Raw genomic sequence first — 27,302 nt, 5'->3', positions numbered from 1 at the left:
AACCAGTGGCTGTAGACCAGTTGGTGGGTAATGTGACAGTAGTTTACAAACATCCCAGAGGGAAGAGAAACTGAAGAGCTGTCTCTGGGCCTTTCCTGAGAACTGATGAAAAAGACAAGCACGGAAGTTTGTTCGGAGACCTGGAGAGCTGGTGGTTGGGGTAAAGAAGAACAAATCTCATCCAGAATGAGGCAGGGAGCCCCCCAAAAGGTGTCTCAGGGCAGCTGTGAGATCACGGCTGGGGCCAGGCTTCCGTGGTGTGGAGACTCCACACTGGCTCCCAGGGCTGTTCCTTATGTTAATTCCTCTGTCCCGGCTACAAGAACAGAATGAGAAGCCTGCCTGAGGGCTTACAGAAACTTATCTCAAGGTTTGTTGGAGAAGTTACTTTTCCCACACTCATTCACTCACTCTTGAGAGGAGAATCAGGTTCAAAGGGGCAAATGGAGCTGGAAATAAATAAGAGAATAGAGGTGGGGGTAGTACTGGGCAAGTTTTTTGGGAGAATGTGTCAGAAAGACAGGCTAATGTGTCCTTTTAGGGTGGAGCCGCACAGCACTATCTGAATCATCACCCTGGCACTTTGGGTGATGCATCTGTAATCAGTCATTTAATTTTTACAGGATGAGAAAATACCTAAAAGCCACATCTCCTTTAAAACCCACTGCTAAGTTCTTTCTGATAATTCCTCTTCTTATAAATCTCTAATAGTTCCCAATTCGTTCTGAATCAAGGACAGCACAACTGATGAGGGTTTCCATTTATACCTTCCTTCCTTCTTATACCTACCACACACCATCATTTCTCTGCCGCTTATCATTTCATGAACGAAGTTAATTCTTGCCACTAAATTTTAAGACTCATTCCTCCACTAGCCTGAAATGCAATTCGCCTAAATCGAGGGACAGCCATACAGCTCAGAACAGTTTCCCCAAGGCTGTGTGTGCTTAAGAGCCAACTTCGCAGCTTCCCAGCCTTCAAAGTCATTAACATAAAATCAAGCCCAAAACTCTGATCTCTGCAGAATGTCTTCACTTTAAGGACATCTTACACTCACCGACGCACCGGGGAAGCTCAGCTGGTTGAGTGTCTGACTCTGTATTTTGGCTCAGGTCATGATTCCAGGGTTGTGGGATCGAGCCTCATGTTGTGCTCATGTATAAGAACTCACTCATTCTGGAACAGTCTCATTCTTTCTGAGAACTATCCCCCAGAAATCTAGATTCTGAAGGGCTATCATATAAAAATGGGATTAGACTTGTTCCATGAGGTCCAGGGAGTAAAAATAGGTGAGTGGAAGTTTCAGGGTATACAGATTTGGGCCAGTTAGTAGCAGAACTGGAGCAGAAATTTAGCAAGTATTTATCAAACACTATGTACCTAACATTATGCAAAGCTCAGTCTTATTATTCAAGAAGCTGAGAGACTACAGCGGGAGACGGAGAGGTAACCGGAAATTTCTATACGGTGTGGCAAGGAAAAAAACAGAGTTTTCTACAGCAGCTACCAGCCCAGAAGGGCAATTAATCCACCTCTGGAGAGTCAGACAAGCTTTCTAAAGGATGAGACAGCTAAGGTGACTTCTGAAGGACAAGCAGCTAACTTGCACAAAGACTGAATTTACAGCCAGGGAATGGGCACTAGGAGTGGGAAGGTCAGAGGCAGAGAGGACACAAGTGGCAGCATAGACTCCCGGCGGTGGAGTACTGCCAGAGCACAGCTGTGAGGGGACCAGTGTCTGGAGAAGAGGCTCTCGAAGGGCCTGTACAACACGCTAGGGAAGGGAGACTCTATCCAGAGGGCAGTGGAGCTCTTCTCATCACTACAGCCATCTGCATCAATTAAAGACATCCTTTTGTCAAAAGGTCTGTTATCATAACTGATACTAATCTGGGATTTAAACGCATCAAATATTTTAAAATATCAGTACATTTTGCACAAGTGGTAAGGAACTCTTTCACAGAAGTGTATGATGGTATTCGGGAGAGGACTCAAGAGCCAGAGGCTGGGAAGCCCTAGGCAGGGTTGTGAGGACCAGCTGGAGGGGCTGTCCCCAGTGGCAGAGGTGGGAGCTCTCTGTGGGTTGGTCCTGAACTAGCAACCAAGCTGGCCTTAGGGTCTGTGCCCCATCAAACACCTTTTTCTCTATATGCCAGGATTTACCTCCACACAGTCCCCTCAAGGAGTTTCCATTCTCCTAAACTAAAATCTTGTTAACAGATGCACTTAAGGGAGTAACACAATTCTTTCTAGAAACTGGGGAAAAAAATGCTCTTCTGGTTCCACTTAATCATTTTAAGTCACTTAATGTTTCTCAAGTAGAAAGTCTCACACTTTATCTGATGGTTTGTATTATGGCTCCAGAATTTTAGATGACTTCAGAGAGGAAGCCAGTGAACTTTGAAAGGACATCATTTACATTTGTTTGCCATATCAGGTAGCACTTAAAATATATAAATGGGAAGATGTGGGCAAGAAAAACAAAAAGATTTCTAAAGTTTCCACAGGATTACTGTAGATCTTTTTATTTGTGGGGGTGGGTGGGGGGTGGGGTGGGTGGGAGGGCCAAATGGAAAAATGATTATAGGACTTACAACATTTTAAAAAGAGTCACAGAGTTTCCTGTTTGCACATCTCTTTTGGCATTTGTTAATATCAGAGTCTAGGTCTTGGGAGAGGCCAATATATTTTAGACTTTTAAAAGTTCACTTGGACTTAAACTAGAAGTGGGAGATGGCTAATAGCTAAATTTAGCTTCTATGCAAAGTTACTACATTCAAAACGTAGCTCAACCTTTGAGGGTAACTATTTGTCAGAAGTCAAATTAAACTGCTATTTTAGGAAAAGAACTTAAATGAAACAGGCTTGAGAAACATTTACTATATAATAAAATGGCTTTTGAAATACCTTTTAATGACAAGATTTATCAAACACATCTAGATTGAATTTCTTCATAAATATAGCTACTGATAAATGAAGAGAGAAGTGTTAGGAAAAAATGTTTAGGTGAATGATGGACTAAACTTGGAATGTTCCCACAGGATCCCAGCTTTGGTACTTTTTATAGTGTTAAATAAAAGGTCTTGAAAGGGCATGGATGAAGGTGCTACGAAAAAGTCTTTGTGGCAAAGTCTGAAATTAGGATTCTAAGGCCATTGATGTTTTTGGTCAGCGTATTTTGAGAAACACGTAAGATCATGCAATGTCCCAAGTAATGATAATCAATGGTGGATCATTACAAGCATCAGGGAATCAAAATGAGAGGAGAAACTGGGAAATATCCTGGAAGTCATTTTTGCATCTTTAAGTCTCTTAACTGAACTGTTCACTCTCTTTCTTTAATCTCTCACCTTGTCTTTATTTCTTCCCTTCTACCATTTACAGGTGGAGATGAGAAACTACCTAGGGCTGCGAAAGAGAAGGAAGCTGGTGTCCTGTACAAGATTGAGAAATGACTCCTATACTCAACTCTAACTACTCTATATGACCTTAGGGGAAACTAGGACTCGCAAGTCCCAGACACCATGTGTATAAAGTAAGAGAATTATGGTACTCCAGTACACGGCTGTTGGCTACGTAAGTTGGTATAATCTTTACACGAGCTCTTTGGCAAATATATGGGGGGGGGGGGGTTTGTTTTTGTTTTTTTTTTAAATTTCATGAAGGGGCGCCTGAGTGGCTCAGTCAGTTAAGCGTCTGACTCTTGATTTCGGTTCAAGTCATGATCTCACGGTTCCTGAGTTGGAGCCCTGCGTTGAGCCCTGCATCGGGGCCCCGAACTCTTGGCTTGGAGCCTGCTTGGGATTCTCTCTCTCCCTCACTTGGGGGCTCTCTCTCAAATAAATTAAAAAATAAATAAATTTCATGAAATACAATTAAAGGGAGTAAATAACTACACACAAAAAGGACTGGCAATTAACCAGCAGATGTAGGTAGTGAAAGAAAAAGAAAAGTCATACACCCCTCCCCCCCCCCCAAAACAGATAAACGGGCACCAATCCCTTATGTTCAAAACTGGCAATAAAAGGAAAGAATTAAGCATTTATTTTGCTCCTCAACTTTTTTTCTGATGAACAAACTAACTTTATTTCAGGAAAATGAACATAATTAGGAAAATCACTCTTTTCAACCCCTAATCAAGTAACGCTGTAAAGATCAATGGATAAAGCCATGAAAATGAAGTTGACAGTGACTTTTACAATGAAGGCATCATCCAATTACTACTTGAACACAGGCCCATTTTGACATCACCACAGAATGACCCAAACACTGGTTACTTCATAATGTAGTATCACACGAATGAAAGCACACAGCACCACCTAGGACTCCTTAACCAAACCTTTCAAATCTAATCAAGACTTTCAATTTGCAGTAAATAAAGGGGACACAGACACCTAAAGGAAGCAAACAGAAAAACCCAGGACTTTTTTTCTCAATATGGCTGATACTTTTTTCAACAAAACAATGGCATAAGAAAGGGGGAGGTGGGGGAAGGGAACTACTCTAGATGAAAAGACCTTTAAGAGACATAACTAAATGCAACATATGGATATACTTTGAACAATTCAACTAGAAAGACTGAGGAGGAGGAGGAGGAGAAAGAGAGAAGGGATATAAAAAGCAAGTTGTGGTGTAATCTTGATAAAGCTTAAATATGAATGTAGATGGGTTTCTAGGGTTGATTCTCTCTACATTTTGGTATGTTGAAAACAAGAGAAATAAACAGAAATAAAACAAATCTACAAGACCCCAATCTCCTCTGTATTGTGGCCCAAAAAACAAGTTTCTTCTGTAAAGTAGCCAAGGAGACACGAGAAGGGTCCTAAGCTGTAGGTGATTCAAGTCACCAGGGAATGTTTTCATCAGTTCTGTTATGCAAACACGCACACCCCTGTACTTAAGTCACAGGGTAATGAGACTTTTTAATAAAGGTTTTCCTTTCCAAGTAAATTCAGCCTCCGAGGTGAGGAACAATAGGCATGCAGAACCACCACAGAATCTTTCTCTGCCCATGAGGAAAGGAAAAAAACAAACCAAAACAGCATTCCACTTACTCTCTGCAGGCTTTTCTCCATCTGTCAAATAGAGACAATACTGCCTTACAGTTTTTATGAAGGATTAGCACTAATATGTGTATGTGCCTGTAATTGGCCCCTGGCAGTGGCTCAAGTAAATGACAGCTTATAAAAAATCACTTGTAACCAGTTACCTACAACCCCAAGATCCTGAAATTTGCAACCATGTGGGCACAGAAGATGAAACTGCCCAGCCCAACACATTTTTTTCAGCTTTGTGAGACTATGACCAGAGGACCCATCCAGTAAACCTGTGCCTGGAATTCTAACCTACAGAATCGGCGAGACAATACACGTCATTTTAACCCTCACCCCCAATCCAGCCTCCTTTATCAGCTTGCTTAGTCCATAAACGCTTATCAGAGATGACTAAAGCACTGTGCTGGTGCGATGTGTTCTGTGAAGGAATAAAACGCCTGAAAGGGTCCCGTGCTGTTCTTCTGGTATCTACGGACGCCCTGGATTCGGCACCACCTTCCAATCCAGCGTGGTCACCCTCTATTTCCTTCTGCGCATCTCTCCAGCCTCACTAGACCACAAGCTCTTCTTTGATCCTTTCCTTCCTACACTTTCCCACAAGCCGCCCCCTCAAGTCTGTAGATCACTTCTGCATATTCTCTGCTTACTGAAATGTTTCTCACCTTCAGATACTAGGTCTAGAGACCTCCAGGAGATCTTTTCCCGTTGTCCCTAATTACCAGCATTATCATCTGCACACAGCATTCTCTACGATTTCACTTTAGCACCTGCTCTGCCTTCTACTGCAGTCATCTACAGGCTGGTTTCCCCTACGAAAGTGTAAAACGCCTCAAGAACAGAGCTGTACCTCACTCAGCTTTTTATCTCTCACCTCCCCTCAAATGTTTGCTAAACTCAAGTGAGAAAACTTAACCGGGAACTCAGCATAATTTCCTGCACAGAGCTGTTAATGTTTGACCAGGTTGATCTCCTCGACCTCGGGACAGATATTTAATTAATTAACGTTCCTTCACCCTCAGCCACTAATTAGATTATTCCGTTCAAACCAAGATGGTGCTTCTGGCTCCAACTCCACCGTTTCTCAGGACAGCTAAAACCCTAACAGCTAATGAAGAGGAGGATGATGAAGAACCCGTATTTGCACCAGCTACACGCATTACACCAGGAGCTTGAGATTTTCAGTTCACTTAACTCTCCAAGCAACCACCACTTTTGCTAGGCTTTTCCCCAAGGAAAAGAGCCTTGATTACCTGATATTCTATTGTTACAAATCAGCTATATATTTACTGATACGTAAAATGAGGCCTAGAGCAGAGAATGAAAACAGGCATCAGAGCAGCATGTAATAATATATAATCCCACTCAAATATAAAGATGTGTATCTTTGTATGGCTATTCATCACAAACATTAAAACGGTTATCTCTGGATGGGGGTGGGGATAATTTTCTGCATTCAGTTATAAAATACAGATATTCCATGACAAAGATGTTATACTATTAGAAAACCAGTGACTTTCAAGATGCCTCAAACCTCTGTATTTAAAAGTATAGCTCATTTGTAAAATTGTATGTTAAAAAATACAAAGTAAATACAACAGAATTTAATAGCACGTGTCTTTAGGTTTAGGAACTTAAAAACATTAATCCTCCCCCCCCTTTAATCTTTTCCAAGGTTCTTCGGTGAACCTGTATTACATCAGGTAATGGGGGTGTGGTGGGGGTGATTAAATAGTTTGGAAAGGTACTCAGTCCAGATCCATTCCCCCAAGGAAGTTCTCCCAGAATGAATGGGAAACATATTATCCAGCTCTTAAAACCACCACACATGCAGCTATTCTTGGGAGGGTCTCTAGAGAGTAAGTGGCATAAATAGAAGCCCCTAGTCAAATGGGAGGCTGGCATGTGAGCCTGCAGACCTCCAGGCACTGGAGGGGCACTGTTTTCCTCCCGACTAGCTCTGCAGGGCTTATGCTACTGCAAACTTTTTTTTTTTTTTTTTTAATCAATCAACATTTAGCACTTGCTGTGGTTTTTTTTTTCTTTTTTCCTTTAAAGTTTACTTATTTTGAGAGAGAGAAGGGGAGGGTAAGAGAGGGAGAAAGAGAGGGGTTGAACAGGGGAGGGAGAGAGGGAGAGAGAGTCACAGAGAGAATGAATTCTAAGCAGCCTCCACACACTGTCAGTGCAGAGCCTGATGTGGGGCTCAATCTCATGAACCTCGAGACGCGAGATCATGACCTGTGTTGAAATCAAGGGTTGGGGGGGGCGCCTGGGTGGCGCAGTCGGTTAAGTGTCCGACTTCAGCCAGGTCACGATCTCGCGGTCCGGGAGTTCGAGCCCCGCGTCGGGCTCTGGGCTGATGGCTCAGAGCCTGGAGCCTGTTTCCGATTCTGTGTCTCCCTCTCTCTCTGCCCCTCCCCGTTCATGCTCTGTCTCTCTCTGTCCCAAAAATAAATAAACGTTGAAAAAAAAAAAAATTAAAAAAAAAAAAAGAAATCAAGGGTTGGAAACTTAACCAACTGAGTCACCCAGGTCCCCAGCTGCTGCAAACTTAATCACCTGCCCCAAATCTGTAATAGCTATCTGGTAAATGCAGGTTTCCATGCCCCCAAACTATGGTTCTATCATATTAAAAATTAAAACTTAAATTTTAAAAACATTTATCGACTCATTTAAAAAACCAAGCCCATTACATATTAAGATAATATGTGTTACGAAAAACAACTACATATACCAAAACAAGTAAGGATAAAACTTCAATATCTGGTGCAACAGAAGACAACTTATCATCTGCTTATTATTCTTATTATCTGCTTTTAATTCAATCTATTGCAATCTATTGCAATGTACTGATTGTAGTATATGAAAAAGAAAACATAGCCTCACCGGTGAAATCAGTGATTATTAATGAAATTCTTTTAATGAATAAAACGAGTTGACATTTGGAAGATCAGTATAATTCAGTGACCCAGTATTTTCCAAAAGATCAATGTGTCATCATAAAATCATGAATGAATTAGAATTTAACAACATAAAAAGCTCATGGATAAAGTTTGATTCCACAATGCAACAAATCTTTTGGTGTAATATAAACAAGGAATATCCACAATTACCTGTAAAAGATATTGAAATACTTCTTCCTTCACAAGCTACCTATCTCTGGGAGGCCATATTTTTAAATGAATTAAAATTTTTTTAAATTTCAAATTTCTTTAAAAAATAATTTTAATGTTTTATTTATTTTTGAGAGAGACAGAGACAGAGTATGAGAGGGGGAGGGGCAGAGAGAAAGGGAGACAGAATCCAGAGCAGGCTCCAGGCTCTGAGCAAGTGTCAGCACAGAGCACGATGCAGGGCTTGAACTCAGAAAACGCGAGATCATGACCTGAGCCAAAGTCAGGCGCTTAACTGACTAAGCCACTCAGGAGCCCCTAAAAAAAATTTTTTTGAGAGAGTAACCAGGCAGCAAGCAAGCACAAGTAGGGGAGAGGGTCAAAGGGAGGGAGTGGGTGGGTGGGGGGAGATCCCAAGCAGGCTCCACACTCAGTGCAGAACCGGACGAAGAGCCTGGAATCATGACCTGAGCTGAAATCAAGAGTCAGATGCTCAACCCACTGAGCCAGGCACCCGTTTTAATTTTTAATATGTACCTTCCCCATTGTCAAAAATACTGTCAAGAGACGTGTAATCAAGAATGGAGATGGAATAAAAATATTTTTTACTTCTTCATCAAGGACATTCTTAGATGAAACTGGTTTCTTTTTTTAAACAAAGCATGGAACAGTACAGAATACAATGATGACTAGTGCAGTTTGGTGCCACTGTCTTGACATGTACTAAGGTGCCAGTAATTACGCACACTGCTACACAGGGAGAAAAACAAACCACTCTCGTGAAAATAGTTTAGACTTCGGGGACTCCTTGAAAGGGTCTTGGAGACCAACCTGGGGTTGGCAGAAAAATACTTTGAGAACTGCTATACAAGAAAAGGCACCTCTTTCTTTAAGGATTTACAAGTGTGTGAAAAAGAAGAAGGGAAGAAAGAAACAGGGAGACTGAATCAAACTTTAACTGAGAAATGCTCTCTTTTTAATGAGTGAGGAGAGTACACGGCCTTAAAAGAATTAAGTCTATGTTAGCTGTTCCTTCTGGAATGTCCCACTAAATTAACTCCTTTATTCTTTCATTTCTCTGCAGATATAATGAATAATTTGAGTTTACAAAACATGAAAGTTGGGGCAGTTATTTGCATTATAAAAGAATCCTGTGATTTCCAAGGAGATTTGACTTCCTGAGTTCTTAAGGTCTTTGTTTATAGCTAATCAATGATTAAACAAGAAACAAAGCATAATGTTAACAGCCATTGCTAATCAAAGATAGGCTACTCATTAAATTGTATCATAAATTGGATCAGATTTGCTGATCTACACAGTGCTGCAATAACTGACCTCCCACATAAAACAAGATATATATGGAAACCATTCTTATCACATCCATTACCTAATATTACTTTAATATTGTTAAACTTAGTTATTAAAATTTACACACATTAAGCAAAAACTAGGAATGTGTGCAGGTTTGAGATGACAGAGGCAGAGACGGGCTGTAAACACTGGTGCGGTGTTGTGAATTTGTTTTTTAACGCAAACAGTATTTTTGCTTTGTCAGAGTGGGCCATAAGTGGAAATAAGCATTAATTAGGATATCTTGGTTTCTAAGAGTATTTTGCTGTCCTCACTGACTGCAGTTTTGTTTCATGTTTTTATTTTTCAGAATGTCCAGGGGCCTAAGCACCTGGTGCCCTCACACATATCCTGAGTGCCAAATCCATGTCCTGCCTGATTCTTGACAATGGGCCTTTCTCTGTGATGTGAGAATCGGGCCCACAAATACCTGGCGTTACTGGGGGTGAGAGGCTCAGCGGGTCAATCATTATAAAGTCTCAATACCCAGAATGGAAATCATTGGCATGTTTCTGTGAACATCACTTCTGGTAGCTTCAAACTGGTCCACAACAAGGACAGAATCCCTAGACACTCCCACTGTGGAGTTGCTTTGTAGGGAACAGGGGAGCACATGATCCAAGTAAGCACAATCCTGCAAGCTCACCTTCCATACTTTGATGTCCTGGTCTCCTTTCCACCAGGAAGCCAGCTGCCTCCTGTCTCCTCCTGGTGTCCATCTCCTGGCCCCTCTCCTATATCACTTCCCAATGGCTCTGACTGCCCAAAGACTCCCCATTACTGCTGTCGTCCACAACTTCCGCATCACATCAGGCTCCCCCTCCCATCAAAACCCTTATCAGCAAGGACAGAGGTAAGAAAAACGGGTGAAAGAATAATCTGTGGTCTCACCACCACCAATTTCTTTTCCCAAAACTTAGTGAAAGTGGGGTGGAGGTCTGGGGAGGAGGGAAGCTTCCTTCCTAGGAGCACCACCTCCCCAGCAGGGTATTTCCTAGTGGCATTTCAAGGCATATTAAGAAAAGAATTCAGGCAAGGGCCCTCCTCACCACCACTGAATTTCTTCCTCTATGTTAAGACATTTTATGGTGTCCTTCCATTCCTGTCTCCCCAGTGCAGCTTCCAACAGCTTAAGGAAGGAGAGTGTCTTCCTTAAAACATGAGGCTGCCATGCTCAACAATCTCCATTCTCTCCCCACCAATTATTTAGAAAAAATTTCTCGCCAGGGGGCGCCTGGGTGGCTCAGTTGGTTAAGCCGGTGACTTCAGCTCAGGTCATAATCTTGCAGTCTGTGGGTTCGAGCCCCGCGTTGGGCTCTTTGCTAGCAGCTCAGAGCCTGGAGCCTGCTTCTGATTCTATGTCTCCCTCTCTCCCTGCCCCTCCCCTGCTTGCTCTCTGTCCCTCTCTCTCTCAAATGATAAACATTTTTTAAATGAAAGAAAAAATTTCTCGCCACGCACTGAAGACCTTCACCACCACCTCCACACCTTCAACATGAAACGCCCTTAAAAATAATGTTTTGGTACACAGTCCTGGATGGAAAACTGGTCACAAGTAAGTAAGAAATGAGGACGCTGGGATTATATGCTGTAACCAAACAAAACCAGAAAACCTGACACACCATTTTTTATACATATATGCATAAAATGTATGTAGAAACGTATACAACATAACGTTAACAGTGGTTATTCCTGGATGGTAGGGAAACATGTATTTTTAACCTTTTACATTTCATTTATGGTTTCCTTCTCTAACAATAAAATGAATCAGGCATGGTCATTTTACGAAATCAAACTTAACTATTATTTTATAAAGAGAAGAATTAAGAAAAAAAATATATTGGGGCTTATTTCTCAAATGCAGAAGAGCCCAGATTGTGATCATGTGGTTAAAATACCTGTCTCCAACTCAAATCTTTTATCTCCCTAAATAACAGACCCAATATCCAGTTAAACAACTCCTCCTATTTCTGTGTTATTTTTATTTTCAAACAATTGCAGGACTAGGTCTCTCAAACCCTTCCTTTATGTCAGGAGCAGGCAAGGTTTTCAATCTCCTTGAAAAGTAATATTGAAGGGGTACCTGGGTGGCTCAATTGGTCAAGCGTCTGATTCTCAATTCTGACCCAGGTTATGATTTCACAGTTCGTGAGTCTGAGCCCCACATCAGGCTCCATGCCGATGGTGCAGAGCCTGCTTATGATTCTCTCTGCCCCTTCAGCACTGTCTCTCAAAATAAACTCAAAAAAGAAAAAGTAATAGTGAAAAATTTTCTGCAGATTGCTCATCAATCAGCCTTTTGGGACTTTACAAACAGGGATCACCTAGAGATCACGGAGTCTGCTTAACTAAATTGGTGAGTATTTATGCTGTTTTCATACTATCATGATTCCAAGAGCAGTGTACAGATGAAGTCTAAGGATCTGAAACTATCAATGTAAAACAGAGCTGTAGTATTGCCTCTTGCCATTCATGCTCATTTCCATTTCCATCTGAACGATGGGAAACACTTAAGTAAACTGCCTGCATATCCTCCACTATAAATCAAAGAAGTCAAATACCCTCCTCTTTGCTGATGATGCCATTATTCATTGAATTGAAATACTTAAACTGTTGAAAGGAGTCACTCTTATTCTGAAATAACTCAGAATGAAGTACACCAAAACTAAATAAAAACCCTACGGTTCAATTTGGTCAACTACGTCATAAAACATTTTACAGTTAATGCATCCTGATCATCAAAATCTGATGCTTTATAGAATTATACAGAAGCCTGACTTTCACTGAGCAGTGACCTGCCCTGAAATTGAAATCTCCTTAGATACAGGCATCTGGGGTCTCTAATAAGATCACATTTAGGAGCACCTGGGTGGCTTAGTTAGTTGAGCATCTGACTCTTGATTTTGGCTCAGGTCATGATCCCAGGGTCTTGGGATCAGACCCTGTGTTGGACTCTGAGCTGAGTGTGGAGCCTGCTTAAGATTCATATTCTCTTTCTCTCTCCCCGCCCCCCACTTCCCTCTCTCTAAATTTAAGAGATTAAAAAAAAAAATCATCTTTAAAGGCTTAAATGAGTTTAAAGCACCCCTAAGGAATACCTTAAAAACAACTCAAGCCAAAGCTCCTGGTGGGCTATAAGTTAGGAGTGTGACACAGTGAGGCCTAAAATGAGCTGTGAGACTCCGGGCCAGTTACTCGACTTCTTTAGGTGGAAAAGAGGTATTTTGGCCACACTGTTCTGAAGGATTAGAATAGTAGGTCAGTAAATGGCTGCTTGCTTTCTTCCCTATCCATTTAATAAGAGGCTGCAGATCATTCCGTCAACAACCTGAATTCCAGCAGCAGGCTGCGCTCACCTGGGACACCAGGCCTTCCGCCAGGGTCTCCCACCACTCCTCCTGCTCTAATTCTAGCGAGGGATCTGTGTCACTATGAACTAGTACCCTACAGCAACGGCAACACAGAGGCTGTGGCAAAGGATTGTGAGAGCCCAGATATTATTTTTGGCCCTACAGGCCATTTAATCTCCCTGGGCATCAGAATTTTACCTTAAAGGTAAAAGGGGAAGTGGAAGGATTCTGAAATTCAAAAACTGGATAGAGATACTACACACCAAAATGTTAATGGTAGTTATCTCCAGTGGACCTGGATGACTTTTATTTTCTTCTTTATATTTTCCTGGACTGCTGGAATTTCTTTTCCTCTGAGAAGCAGAGGAAACCGAAACTTTCCTCTTATCAGAGTAAACTGGAACTATTTGTTTGTTTTTATGAAATATAAAACACAAAAATCTAAGTTTTTTTTTTTTTTAATTAATTTATTTTGAGAGATGCAGAGACAGAGAGAGTAGGGGAGGGGCACAGACAGGGAGAGAATCTCAAGCAGGCTCCTCGGTGTCAGGGTGGAGTCCAATGCAGTGATTGAACCCATAAAACCATGAGATCATGATCTGACCCCAAACCAAGAGTCAGACGCTTAACAGACTGAGACACCCAATGCCCCCACGGAAGTTGCTTTTCATAGCAAAACAGTCTTGCCCTTATCCCCACAGAACACCTGCAACTTTGTCTTTGCCTTCCCTCTCTCTGAACGGCTTGATTAGGTCTTCCTCAGGCCTAGTCACTGGCTTTCTAAATGACCCCACTTGTGGAGAGCAGTGTGGGATACATAGCACCTTGTACTTGGAGGCACCTGCATATTTTCAGAGCAGAGCTGGGAACTGGACAGCACTTTCTTTTTTTAAAAAAAATTTTTATTTTATTTATTTATTTTTTTTTTTAATTTTTTTTTTCAACGTTTACTTATTTTTGGGACAGAGAGAGACAGAGCATGAATGGGGGAGGGGCAGAGAGAGAGGAGACACAGAATCGGAAACAGGCTCCAGGCTCTGAGCCATCAGCCCAGAGCCTGACGCGGGGCTCGAACTCCCGGACCACGAGATCGTGACCTGGCTGAAGTCGGACGCTTAACCGACTGCGCCACCCAGGCACCCCAAAAATTTTTATTTTTTAACATTTTATTTATTTTTGAGACAGAGAGAGACACAGCATGAACGGGGCAGGGGCAGAGAGAGAGGGAGACACAGAATCGGAAGCAGGCTCCAGGCTCTGTGAGCCATCAGCCCAGAGCCCGACGCGGGGCTCGAACTCACGGACCGCGAGATCGTGACCTGAGCTGAAGTCGGATGCCCAACCGACTGAGACACCCAGGCGCCCCTGTATAGCACTTTCAAACAGCACATGCTGTGTATGCTGCCTTGGAAAATGCAGGTACCCTGGCTCTGTTCCATGGGCACATGGAGCTTCAGATCAAGCCCTGGATGGCCCCATCCCACAGAGGTGAAAATTAACAGATTTTAGGCTTGTGGAGTGTTGTCCCCAGAAGCAGAAGGGCACTTGCTAGGCATTTTAGAAGTTTTCTGAACTTTCCTAGGATCTTTTCAGACATGAAACAGAAAATTCACTTCCACACAGCCAGGGTCAGTATTGGATAAATGGGAAATTCCAGTGGTATGGCAGAAATCAAGGAAGTGGTCTGATTATTCACCAAGGGATTATGTGCTTACCAGGTATTTAACAAGAGTATCAGTTCAATAGAGCATTTTTCTTTTTTTTGGCGGGGAGGGGGGGTGTGGAGGAGAGGGAAACAGAGGATTGAGCGGTAGAATTTAACTTTACAATTCCTTGCTCTGCTGGGGATTCTCAAATCTGTGCATCAGAATCACCCAAAGAGTTTTTAAAAATGCAAAGCATAAGTCCTAGACCAGACCCAGAATCAGAATCAGAATCCCTGGGGCTGGACTATGGGAATCTGAATTACTGCAAAGTTCTAGAGCCTTTTGAAACTTACTCCCTAAAATTAAAGTTGAATGGGTAAAATCTGAGCAAATCCTCTGTACGTATTGGCTGCCTCCACCTTTAAAGCCACTATAATAATACGGTATGCCACAAGCAGTGCAAACAGACCAAGAGCATGGAGTCAACTATATTCCCTATGTATTGTGACAAAACTTATCAAAATAGAATTTAAATATGTGCATTTTATTGTTTCCCTGTCATGCCTCAATAACACATTAATTTTTTAAAGTTCCAAATGAAAAAGCACAAAATAAAAAATCTGTAGCATCTTGATTTTACATGTATTCCTAGGTGCTAGATGCAGAGTATACAAATGCAGAAAAACTACAGTCTCAACTATGAGGAACAGAAGGCACAACATAGATGTTCTTACACGCACATATTAAACAGTCATGGAGTAGTCACTCTTGTGAATGGGGCCCTCTCATGTTAATTAATCCTCACAACCCTATGGGTAGGTATAACTATTACTGCCATTTTAGAGATGACACAACAGAGAGAGGTTAAGTAACTAGACCAAAGGTACAAAACTAAAAAGTAACAGGTCAGAATTTAAATCTAGGCTCTATCTCTTGATGTGCTAGCCTGTTCGAGCTGCCATAACACAATACCACAGACTGGGTGGTATGGCTTTTCTCACAGTTCTAGAGACTACGAATTCTAAGACTAAGGTGGGGACACGTTTGGCTTCTCCTGAGTCCTCTGTAACTTGGCTTGCAGATGGCCTCTTTCTTACTATGTCCTCACCGGCCTTTTCCTCTGTGTGAACACATCCCCAGCGTCTCTTTTTCTTCAAGGAACCCAGTCATATGGAATTAGGGCCCACCCTAATGGCCCCATTTAATCATGTCTTTAAAGACTTTATCTCCAAGTACACTTGCATCTAGAGCCACTGAGGGTTGGAGTTTCAACATAGGAATTTTGGCAGAACGCAATTCAACCCATAATGCCTGATGACGGTGTAACCTCAAAATTACTGGATCTCCCTAAGGCCTGTTTCTTCAAGTGTCCAATAGTGCTAATGAGAATCCAAGGAGATAATTCATGTGAAATGCTTAGCAGTGTCTGGCACATCATTTTACAGATGAGAACAAAACTCAAGAGACGGTGATTTGCCCTGTTTTCAGCTCTAAAGTGGAGTTCTTACCCTATACAACCCTACTTTCCTGTACAAGCAAATGCATAATCCAGCAGAATTTTATACAATTTATAAAATTTTTGTATCTCTTACTTCTTGCTTTCTCATGGTACTTTTCTTACTTTATTATAAACAAGGGAATAAGTTAAAACTTCATTAGGGAATTATTTCCTTAGTAAAGTATACTACACTTTCCTGGAACCATATAGGACTTTCATTCATCGTCTCTCCTAATTTACAAAGACAGTTAGCTATAGTCACAGTGATGATACCTCAGAAGATCAATATTTACTTTTAACTATTAAGAAAGAAAAGCAACTCAATGCTTTTTTTAAAAAAATTAAGGTTGTACTTTATGTTTGCCTGGTACTCTACATATTATATCCATTTAATCCTCAACACAATCTTAGGATCTTGTTTTATTGAGCTCTCCTAACAAGCACGTGAGGAAGGTATTATTCCCATTTTATAGCTGAGGGAACAGGAGGAGCACAGCAAGGTTCAATGTTTTTCTTTAAGGTCACAGAGCTTCACAATGACAGGCAGAACCAGAACTCTTACTGACATCTTTGAGTCTAAGACCAAGGTTCTCTATTTCAGGCCACTATCTGCCTTGGCAAGTGCAGTAGCTAGTTTTCTCATTTCCCATGCTCTACACAAACAGAGCAGGTGCTCAGCAAATAAGGCAGTCTGATTTGGGGCAATCTAGACTAAGCTGTAAAAAATCTTTGACGTCCTTTATATGGGCCAAGTTTCCTGACAACTTTGACCACCACCAATCCCTTGGACTAATAGCTCTTTTAAGGAACCAACCAGTCTCCTTCTTCCCCAATATTTAGCACACTGAGTGCTCATTAAAGTTCAACAGCTATCTGAGAAATGAGAGTTCAAGCAAACTGTTGTGTAATTGAATCTTGCACATTCTTCCTTTAGTGATGACAAAGGGCACTTTTCAGCCACAACTATATAAAAACATCAACAAAAAGAAACATTAAAAACCTCTCTGTTGGGGCACCTGGATGACTCGGTTAAGCATCTGACTCTTGATTTCAGCTCAGGTCATCATCTCATGCTTCATGAGCTTGAGCCCCAGGTCGAGCTCCACGCTGACAGTGCAAAACCTTCTTGGGATTCTCTCTTGCTCCCGCCCTCCCTCTCTCTCTCTCTCTCTCCCTCTCTCTCTCTCTCTCTCTCTTTCTCTCGCAAAATAAATAAACAAAAAACCTCTCTCACAGTCTATAACAGAGAAGCCTCCAGGGTTTTTCCAGGCCCGCAATTCAAAGATTCCACTGTAGTCTACTCCTAACAGTGGTTGAACTGACCACCACACCTTGAACACCAATTACAGGCACAGTGCAATTGGAATCACCAGTGAAGAACCGCACCATGGTGTTTTTAGTCTACAGCATGCTCTCAGGGAAAACAATTTGGCATATGTGACAGGGAAGTTCATGATTCCCAGAGGGAATTGCAATGGATGATAAGGTCAATCTGAGTCAGAGTGGAATTGCTGTTCATCAAGGCCCCTATGCTGTAAAAGGGAGCTATATTAAGAGGTATCATGACAACTTTTATTTTCTCAAGAATATACTGGTGTGTGGATTTTTTTTTTTTTTAGCTTCAAGTTTGTTTTGCCATGGCAGCCCAGGCAAGTTTTGCCTGTGCCATGGAAACTATCTGACCACTTCTGAGCTGTTCTGGATACAGGGAAGGGAGGTGGGCAGAGCTGGCCAGAGTGGTGTCCTAAACTCCGCTTCAAACTCTCTTTCAACTTCAGAGACTTGTGGATGTCCACTTTTTCACCTCTGTTGCTTCTGTGTACCCTGTCGTGAACTATCACCTCCCTGGCTACCAATTTCACAGAGCTTTTATAAGCAGATTAAAAAAAAAACTGAGGTCCCAGAACAAAAGCATTCAATGAAGAATTGAAAGGATAAGTATTGCCAGCATTACATTTGCTGTCTGAATTCATCTTTTCAAAGCACTCTTAGATCTGAGGCAGCAAATTTACTAGAAAACTAAAGAGATATTCCAGGTTTCCTCTTCTAAACCAAGGTATCTCACAAATACTTTTTCCTGACATCTAAAGAGAGAAGAAATCTCAGAGGGAAATGAAGAGGCATACAAATAGAAAACTCTATAAATGGCCAAACTAAAATGCTAATCTATCCACTTATAACTGCAACTAACATTTATTAAATACATGCAATATACAAAAGGTACTGAACTAAATGCTGTAAGGACACAGAATCACTTAAGAAATGTCTGCTCATCTTCCTGTAGTGCATCTGTACCGTAAGATGAAACTTGTTTAGAAAAGGTTTCAGGTTTCCCTAGGACACGGAAGAACAAAACTTTTTCTCTATTATGACTTCTGGCCTCACAGAAAAATTTTAGAACACACTAGGGGGAGAAAACTCTTACCTGTTAGTTTCCACTGACAAGCGGCAGCATTCTCAAGAGTTACATGGCTACAGAATGACTATAACTTCCATAATAACTTAATTAAATCTGACACACACATGACATGGGGGGAGAAGGAAACTCACGTGCCCTTCAATTTCAGTAAGAAAATTTGAAACGTACCGACAAGGAAAGCAGGAGGAAGATCAAGATCATGTGGTTTGGAAAGAAGATCAAGAACGATAGGGCAAAAATATTCCAAATAACAGCAAGTCACTTGGGATTGCTTGAATGCCCTGCCATATTAAATCACATATGGCTACAAAATGAAAGGAAAAGTTAAGGCCTATCTCACGCCTCACTTATGCTACTGATTGAGTTTGAGAAAGAAAATTAAGACAATCTTTTCAAGTTACTCAATCAAAGGCAAAACTGTAGGCTGGCCATTTAAGGGAATAAGCTCATTAGGTGGGGTAAAACACTTGTATAGCAATTAGTGTCCTTACCCAATTAATTTACAACAGGAAGCCCTAAATTTCCTTAAATTTATCAGTATTGGTTTGCTAGAACTGATTGTTCCAATATATAAATTCTTTGTGTTTACTTTTCCCTCTGGATTTATGGGCTCAACTGTTCTCAAAACAGAACTTTTTAATATCTGCTTCTTTCACTTTTAATATTCTACTTTCCCAAGCCACAGAACTGATGTTCTTCAACAAATGAAGTAAAATGCCGAGAACCAACTCTCATATCCAGGGATGGGGGAATAAAGAAGGGTTTATACCCTCAGGCAAACAGAAACACCCTTACAATAAGGTCGAGATGACATTAAGGAAATATACAACACATCAAATGAAATTTTGTAGTAGTTACAGTTCTAATCCAGCTGAACCACCTTTTAGGGCAGCCAATCATGAACAAGATTGCTGTATTTGGAATTAAGACAGCAAGAATAGACAGCCTTTCCACAGAATTAGAAAATGACACTCAGCCAGCTCTATGTCCTGTGGTGTAATTTCACATGCAGCACACCAACAATTCTTGGTTATTCTTTTTTTTTTTTTTTAATGAAAAGTAGATTGACTTACATGGCTCTCTGGCAATGAACTGAGGTACAGTGTTGGGCAGAGGAGTACTGGGGTTTGGAGTCCCTACTAGTTTGTTCTTGGCCATCTTCGTGTTTGCCTTAGCAAACTCTAGTCGTAGTGTTTGCGGAATTTCAGGATCGAAGCGGATGCCCTTTGGAAATAAAGAACAAATGGAAGATGTTTTCATTTCCTTAGAGTCAAACCGGAATGGTGACAAAATAAACACACCAGTAAATCCTGGCCTATCAGGAAAAAAAGGTCAGCAAGAACTCTCATTCTCACTACTTACACATAATATGTGAAAATCTGTAATACAGCATGTCTAGAAAGTCAGGGGAGATTTTGTTTACTTAATTCAAAAATTTAGTTACATGTTTTTTCAACTATTTCTTCTTGAACAAAAACCTTCAGGATCAAGTTTTTGGTTTTTTTTTCCTTCTCCTTAAAGTTTGTTTATTTTTGAGAGAGAGAGAGAGAGAGAGAGAGAGAGAGAACAAACACAAGCGGGGGAGAACCAGAGAGAGGGAGACAGAGGATCCAAAGCAGGGTCTGCACTGCCAGCACAGAGCTCAACACGAGGCTCAAACTCACGAACCATGAGATCATGACCTGAGCTGAAGTCAGATGGTTAACTGACTGAGCCACCCAGGCGCCCCCAGATTCGAGTTCTAAATATGGACCAGCAAATTCCTAGTAGAGTTAAAAACCTCAATTAATGGCTACCAATAAGAATAATTAACGTAAAGCTCTGTACAATACTGGAAATCACGGAGACCCAGGCCCTGACAAGTGTTCTGATACTGATGTAAAACAGTATTATCCTTCAATGCCTTAGTTTAATCACCTATAAATAAAGAAAATTCCCCTCCCTTTCTAACTAGAGGGCTTTCATAATGGTGATACATGTAGTACTGAGTTATTAAAACAGAAACTGAGATTAAAGATTTCAATGTAACTAGTATCATTTAATTCCAGTTAGCTAATAAATTTATATAAAGCCTTACTGTCTTGAGGTGGTAACGTCCCAGTTTTGATTATAGCTGGCTTACTAGCTACATGGCTAGAGACAACAGATTATATGGGCCAAAGAGAGGGTAGTAATTTCAATTACCCTTGACCCTATTATTACAGTTAACCTAAAACAAAACATTCAATAAATCACAAACATTATAAAACACAAGATTTAGGGCAAGATAAATCTCTTTTGAAACCCTCCTACCATTCAAGAATGCCTCTGTTACTAATCATAACAAATATTCTCCTATCTATTTTCCAGTGCTATGCATTCTGGATCCCAACAACAGTAACAAAAAGATATCCCAGTATAGTATATAAATGTGTGTCCAAAACAGGCTCAGGTCCCACATCTGTCTGCATGGTATGCCCTGGAAAGGGGGTGGATTTCTGAAAATGAGTATCCTAAGAACACAGGTTTTCCATTTAGTGTACATGTGAGCTTGTGGGTCCCAAAGGCCCCTTTCTACATAATTAGCTTGAAAAAAGAGCAATTTCCACAAGAAATTAGTAAGAATCTTTGACTGTAGACCAGGATGAACAACTCTGAGCTTTACAGGTTCAGCTCTACAGATGAGACAAAGAGCCTGTGACTGGACAGTTAACTGCAGTAAGAGAAATAAGGGGGGAGGAAGAAAGAGAGCTCCTCAGGGAGATACAACAAAAGCCACAGAGCCCTGACCTACAGACATCCTGGAGTGGGTGGAATTTCTTTGTGAGCCTGATTTGTCCATTCTCTGAGAAGAAACCAACTGAAGGTAGCAACAGGGGTGGGCGGGAAGAGAAGGAATCCACTCTGTACAGCCCTAACCAACAACAAAAAGCAAAAAGGGGGATGCCAGTTGTAAGAAAGGTAAAAAGAAATTCTTTCCCTAACTGTTCTGTTTTTATTTCATTTTAACTTAGGAAACCTCAGTATTATCTTGCCAAACACATAAATGAGGAAAAAGAGTAAGGCCACATTCTGAAGCAGAGTTTGCTTTCATCCGCTTCCACGTAAGAGCATTTCACTCTATCAAAGCTAGTATCACAACAGAATAAATATTTCCAAATATGGACCCAAAGAGCTGTGGTCTTTGCTGAGAGACAAGTGCAGTCCCTGGCTAACGGTATGCTGTGCCTATTTACACAACACCCCATCAGCTACACATAGTAGCAATCTGCCAATCTGCCATCAATTTCAGGGTGTCCTCCCTGGCACTCCACTCCACGAACCTTCCCGTGAAGAAGGATTTTTTTTTTTTAAAGCCGACTTTTATTGTACTTGCTGCTTCCTGAAGAAGGAACTTTCCTAAACCTGAGCACTGTGGTCCAGGCCATTGTAGCACGAGAAGAGCATCCTGGGATCTCTCAGTGGTCCTCTGGAACTTCTAGCCTCAGATAATGAGGCTGCACATCTGAATTCCATGCCTCAGCTCTTCCACTGGTGCTCCAGAGTCAACAGAGGCTCTGCACAATATGCTTGCCTTTTACACCGCTTGGACTGATGGCTCGTGTCCTAAAACATGCTGAATTAAGCCTCCCCAACTCCCTCTTCATACCCCTCCTCTCTGTGAGCTAAAATAACACCACCATCATGTTCCAAATCAAAGTTCCAGCTCCTTATTTAAAAAAAAAAAAAAAAAAAAAAAAAGGCAAGCTCAGAAGTTAAAATGACCTAATTTGTTTGGCAGCTTATTCAGAGGCCGGAGGCTTAGAATACAAGCCACATTCCTCTAACATCTTTAGCAGCAATACCATATTTGGTAATCAATATCCTGCTCGGCTCAGTTTCTATCCAGAGGGATCAGCCAAGCCAAAAACATTTTAAATGTTAAAGGATGATGGGGGGTTGTGGGGGTGGGCAGGGGTAGGGAAAGCATGGAAATGGAAGGAAACAGGGGAGAAAGATAAAAAAAGAAGAAGATAGATAAGGAGACCTGAAAAAATAAAAACACCTTGTGCTTTTAATTAAAGCCTAATAAGATTATTCTCTGGCCAGAGTGATTTCACATTAAATGCTGTAGGTGAAGATTACTGCCAAGTCAAGAGGGGACTCTGTGCCTTTCAAAATCAACTTTTTCCTTTCTTGCCTATAATCTGCCAAAACTCTTCTCATAACGAAGAGAAATCTTCTTCTTACACCTGTAAATGGTATCTTATTTACATGGTCACCAGAAGGGAGAGTTTCTGGGTATCAATATGATATCAATTTGAGAATAAAGCTACTCAGAAGCCACCCAATCTGATGGATTACACGGACAGCCAACAATCCCTTCAAGGACGGTGACCAAACCATCCCAAGTTCACCATGAACTACAAAGGTTGAAATCCCTACCTAGGAGGTACAAAGACAGTGCTGACAAATAACGTATCCTTAATAGTCTCGTAATCTTAAGAGTCTACCAGGGCAGTTTCAAATCCTATACTGTGGTGTCCCAGACTGAATGCTGAGGTCCTGCCAGGATTCATATATTGAGGCCCTAACCCCCAATGTGATGGTATTGGGAAGTAGGGTCTTGGGAGGTAATTAAGTTTAGAGAAGATCTTAAGAGTGGGCCCCTAAGATGGGGTCAGTAGTATACCCTTAGAAGAGGAGGAAGATACACCAGAGATCTGTCTCCAAAAGCACACACCAAATAAAGGCCACACAAATACACAGTGAGGACTACAACCAAGGAAGAGGATTCTCACCAGATACAGAATCTGCTGGTTAACATGATCTTGGATGTTCTAGCCTCCAGAACTGAGAGAATTAAATGTCTGTTGTTTAAACCATCCCAGTCTATGGTATTTTGTTATGACAGCCCCAGCTAGTCTTGCTAACATGCTAACAGTGTTCTTTCCTGTGCCATAGTTTCTAAAATATTTCACAGTATTCTTTCTGAACATTCTGTGGCCTCATATAGATAAATCTCCCCTTTCCCATCAGCCAATCTCCAATTCCACCTTTTCCATCACCACAGGTCACTCAACCCACAGGAACAGTCTTCTTCAACTGGTGTATGGCCTGGTATTTGATCACTAGAAGTCCTAAGAATTCAATCTCAAAAGCTACAGAGAGCAATTAGTAACTCCTAAAGAAAATTCAGATTCTGCATTTACACACTGTGATGCTTTAAATTCAAACTCAGTTATTGCATTCAGGAATTGAAGGAATTATTTTAAAATACGCTTTTTCTCTTTCTCTTAAATGTAAATAAAACTTAGCTATTTGTAAACAAAAGTTAAAAGATTTTTCTGAATTGTGGGCTGAACTCTCCCACTGCAAATTTGTGTTTCCTATTTAAATTGGATTAAGATTATAAGCAAATCAGAGAGCTTAAAAATACCATTTATTGCTCAAAAACTCTATCAAAGCTCATAATCCTAAAAGGATAAGGAAAAGGCTAGTATATAATACACAGAAGGAAATGGGCAAGGTGAAGTCACCAAATCCTGAAGACTCAAGCCTCTAGGGATAAAGAGAGTCACTGTTAAATGAATTTCTAGGTCTTCCAGTGACTTGAAGACAAAATGGAGAAAATACTAATTGAATATGCACAAAGCCCACATCCTAAGTAGCTCCCCTATTTCTCTAGCTATTGTGATACTGGCTTCTTGTGTATACTGCCTGGTACTGGAATGATTTATTGGCTGCAAATCATGGATTTGGGACCATATAGGTACAACATCTTCCAACTCCTTAGTACTGTCACTGGTCTTGGACTAACGTTATCCCACATGAGTGAGGATAAAGGTTAGGAGTTTAGGGGCATGTGGGTGGCTCAGTCAGTTAAGTGTCTTACTCTTGGTTTCAGCTCAGGTCATGATCTCACAGTTCATGAGTTCAAGCACTGCAGCTTGAACTGCACTGTTAGCACAGAGCCTGCTTGGGATTCTCTCTCTCCTCTCTCAGCCCTCCACCTCTCAAACTAATAAACGTTAATTTAAAAAAGAAAAGGTGGGGCGCCTGGGTGGCGCAGTCGGTTAGGCGTCCGACTTCAGCCAGGTCACGATCTCGCAGTCCGTGAGTTCGAGCCCCGCGTCGGGCTCTGGGCTAATGGCTCAGAGCCTGGAGCCTGTTTCAGATTCTGTGTCTCCCTCTCTCTCTGCCCCTCCCCCGTTCATGCTCTGTCTCTCTCTGTCCCGAAAAAAAAAAAAAACAAAAAAACAAAAAAACATTAAAAAAGAAAAGGTTAGGATGTATTCACTGAATAATGGGAAGAAAGAGGAAAAGAGCTATTCTAGAATGATTAGGATATCCTTAGAGACCTTCCTTCATATGCAATGTGTGGTCCTTGATAGAACAAAACAGATGTAAAAGACCTTTTGTGGAAAAATGGAGAAAACCAAATACAGAATGGGCATAGGTGGTATTTAGGAATTGTCAATATGTGATATTATAGTAACTTAGGAAAATGTCTCTAGCTTTTAGTACTAAAATACAAAGACTATAATGACAAAATGTAATGATCCAACATGCATTTACTTAGAAACACTTAGGAAAAAAAGATGAAGCAAATGTGGCAAAATGGTAAGTTGGTAAATTCTGGTGATGGGTTAAGAGATGTTCATTACTATATTCTTTACCTTTTGGTACGCTTAAAGTTTCATGATAAAGAGTAAAAAACAAAACAAAACAGAATTTGACCAAGCACATAAACCTTGTTATGTGTGAGACAAAAGAATAAATGAAATTAAGTTTCTACCTTGAGGGAGTTCAGAGGTCACACTCTGGTGGTGGAGCTGTATAGGTAAACTAATGGTTAAACAGATAAACACAATGTCTATGGCCTTGTGAGAAACACAGCCAAGGCAGAAAGTGACTGGGGAACAGGGGAGGCAAAGGCATCATAGAGGAAGTGATGGAAGAGCAGAAATTTACCAGGTGGCAGTCCAGGAAAGGGCTCAGCAAAGTTGTGTGTGACAGGATGTAGAGAAGGGTTGAGTATGTGCATGTACATGCATGCGGGGCAGGGAGATAAATGACTGTACAAGCAGGCTAGGGTGAGACCACAGGACCTTTTGTGCCATGAGGAAGAACTCTGGAATATGAGCATAGCTGAGATGCTGAAATTTTTTAAACTAACTAATACGATCAGATTTAGTAGATCCATGATTCTCAAACGTTAGCATGAATCAGAATCATCTAGTTGACTTCCTAACAACAGAGTCCCACATCTCCAGAGTTTGATTCAATAGGTTTAGGATGGGACCTGAGAATCTGCATTTCTAACAAGTTCCCAAGCTGATGCTAATGATGCTTGTATAGGACTATTTGAGAATCACTGTAGTGGAGGGTAACTCCAGTAGTGAAAGGGCAGCTGAACTGAAAGCAGACACTGGAACAGACCAGACATGAAGCAGTTAGAACAGACCTGGAAAGAGAGGGTCTCTGGGATGGCTGCTTGGCTTGCTGGTCCTTCTCTGGGAGGGCACCCAGAGGTCAATGTCTGCTGAGCCCTTACATCCTTAGCAACAGCTCTGACTATTCAAGGGACAGATGCTGTCCAAAGTGACCATATGTGTTTTTTTCTTCTGAGGATTTCAACCTTACATATTAGAAACATAGAAAATGGAGGTGGGCTGGCGTTAAGTCACCATAACGGTCTCTTCCTCCGGAAAAAGTCTCCAAATTCCCGTCACTGAGTGAGGTCTTCAGAGCCCCCCTGATGCCTGACGGAGTCTTATTTGGTACATCCTTCAAATCTGTAAGCTACCAACTATCCCAGTATCTTTACAAATAGTACTATTAAAGTAAGTCAGTTTGTCAGTTCTTGACGAAGAGTTTAAGGGACAATGAAAACACTCATTTAGAAAAAATACTGGTAAATAATGAGGCAAAGCTGTATGTACATACACACACACACACACACACACACACACACACACACACACACAGATGTCCATAGCAAAAGAAGGTTAAAAAAAAAAAAAAAGATTGTCAACAATGTTTAATGGATCTGGGGGTGGGGAGAGGAGATTATATATTTGTATGTGAACACTTTACCTGTGTAAGCCCATGAATGTTCATGGTGAAAGCAACTAACCTGTTAATAGTGGTAACTCTGGTGGTGATAGTGGGAAGAAAACATCTGTTTTGTACTGTTTAAGTTTCTTACAAATACGTTTAAAGTTATACATCTGATAGATTAAAAAGAAGAAAGGGAGAGAGCTCACAGAAGTGATTTTCCAGGGAGTGCTACAAGAGGCAGAGCAGAACCAATACAAGACATCCTAGCACACAGCACTCAACCAGCTATATTAGTGTCTTATTTTTTTTAAATATTTTCAAATAACTTCAGATTTATAGAAAAGTTGCAGATGTAGTACAAAGAATTCCCATATGCCTTTGCCTAGATTTCCTCCACATAATTTTGTTTCCTCCCTGAACTGTAGAAGAGTAAATTGAAGCACGATGCCCCTTTACCCTTTACAGTTAGATTTCCCAAAAGCAAATATTATCTGTTTTCCTGATCCAGGATCTAGTCCAGAATCATACACAGCATTTAGCGGTCATCTCTTTAACTCTCCTGGAATATCTTCCTCTGTCCTTGTCTTCTGAGACCTTGACATTTTTTTTTTTTTTTTTTTTTTTTTTTTTAGGAGTACAGGCTATTTTGTTGAATGTCCCTCAATTTGGGCTTATCTGATTTGTTTCTTGATTAGATTCAGGTTATGCATTTTTGGCAGGAATATCACAGAAGAGATGTGTCATTCTCAGTGCACCATATCAGGAGGTACATGATGTCATTTTTGTCCCATTACTAGTGATAACTCTGATCACTTGCCAAGTTTCTCCACTAGTAAGGTTACTTTTTTTT

At 41.1% G+C, this 27,302-nt stretch overlaps 1 protein-coding gene across 12 annotated transcripts in view; it reads right to left on the bottom strand.

Moving 5' to 3' along the window:
- RBPMS (RNA binding protein, mRNA processing factor) overlaps positions 1–27,302 on the bottom strand; it is a 173,605-nt gene that overhangs the window by 44,809 nt on the left and 101,494 nt on the right. For 11 of the 12 annotated variants that reach the window (XR_006294278.1, XR_006294279.1, XR_006294271.1 and 8 more), the window contains one exon: positions 19,504–19,654. Coding sequence is in view for 7 of the 12 variants with exons in the window: in XM_043560750.1 (XP_043416685.1) it covers positions 19,504–19,654 (151 nt within the window). In the remaining 5 variants the exon portion in view is untranslated. Of the gene's footprint in view, positions 1–19,503; positions 19,655–21,814; positions 21,942–27,302 lie in introns of those variants that run through there. The other variant, XM_043560781.1, reaches the window with a different exon arrangement.

Source organism: Prionailurus bengalensis, chromosome B1 (genome assembly GCF_016509475.1).
Source record: "Prionailurus bengalensis isolate Pbe53 chromosome B1, Fcat_Pben_1.1_paternal_pri, whole genome shotgun sequence".
Taxonomy (NCBI): Eukaryota; Metazoa; Chordata; class Mammalia; order Carnivora; family Felidae; genus Prionailurus; species Prionailurus bengalensis.
This window is presented reverse-complemented; position numbering and strand designations above follow the sequence as displayed.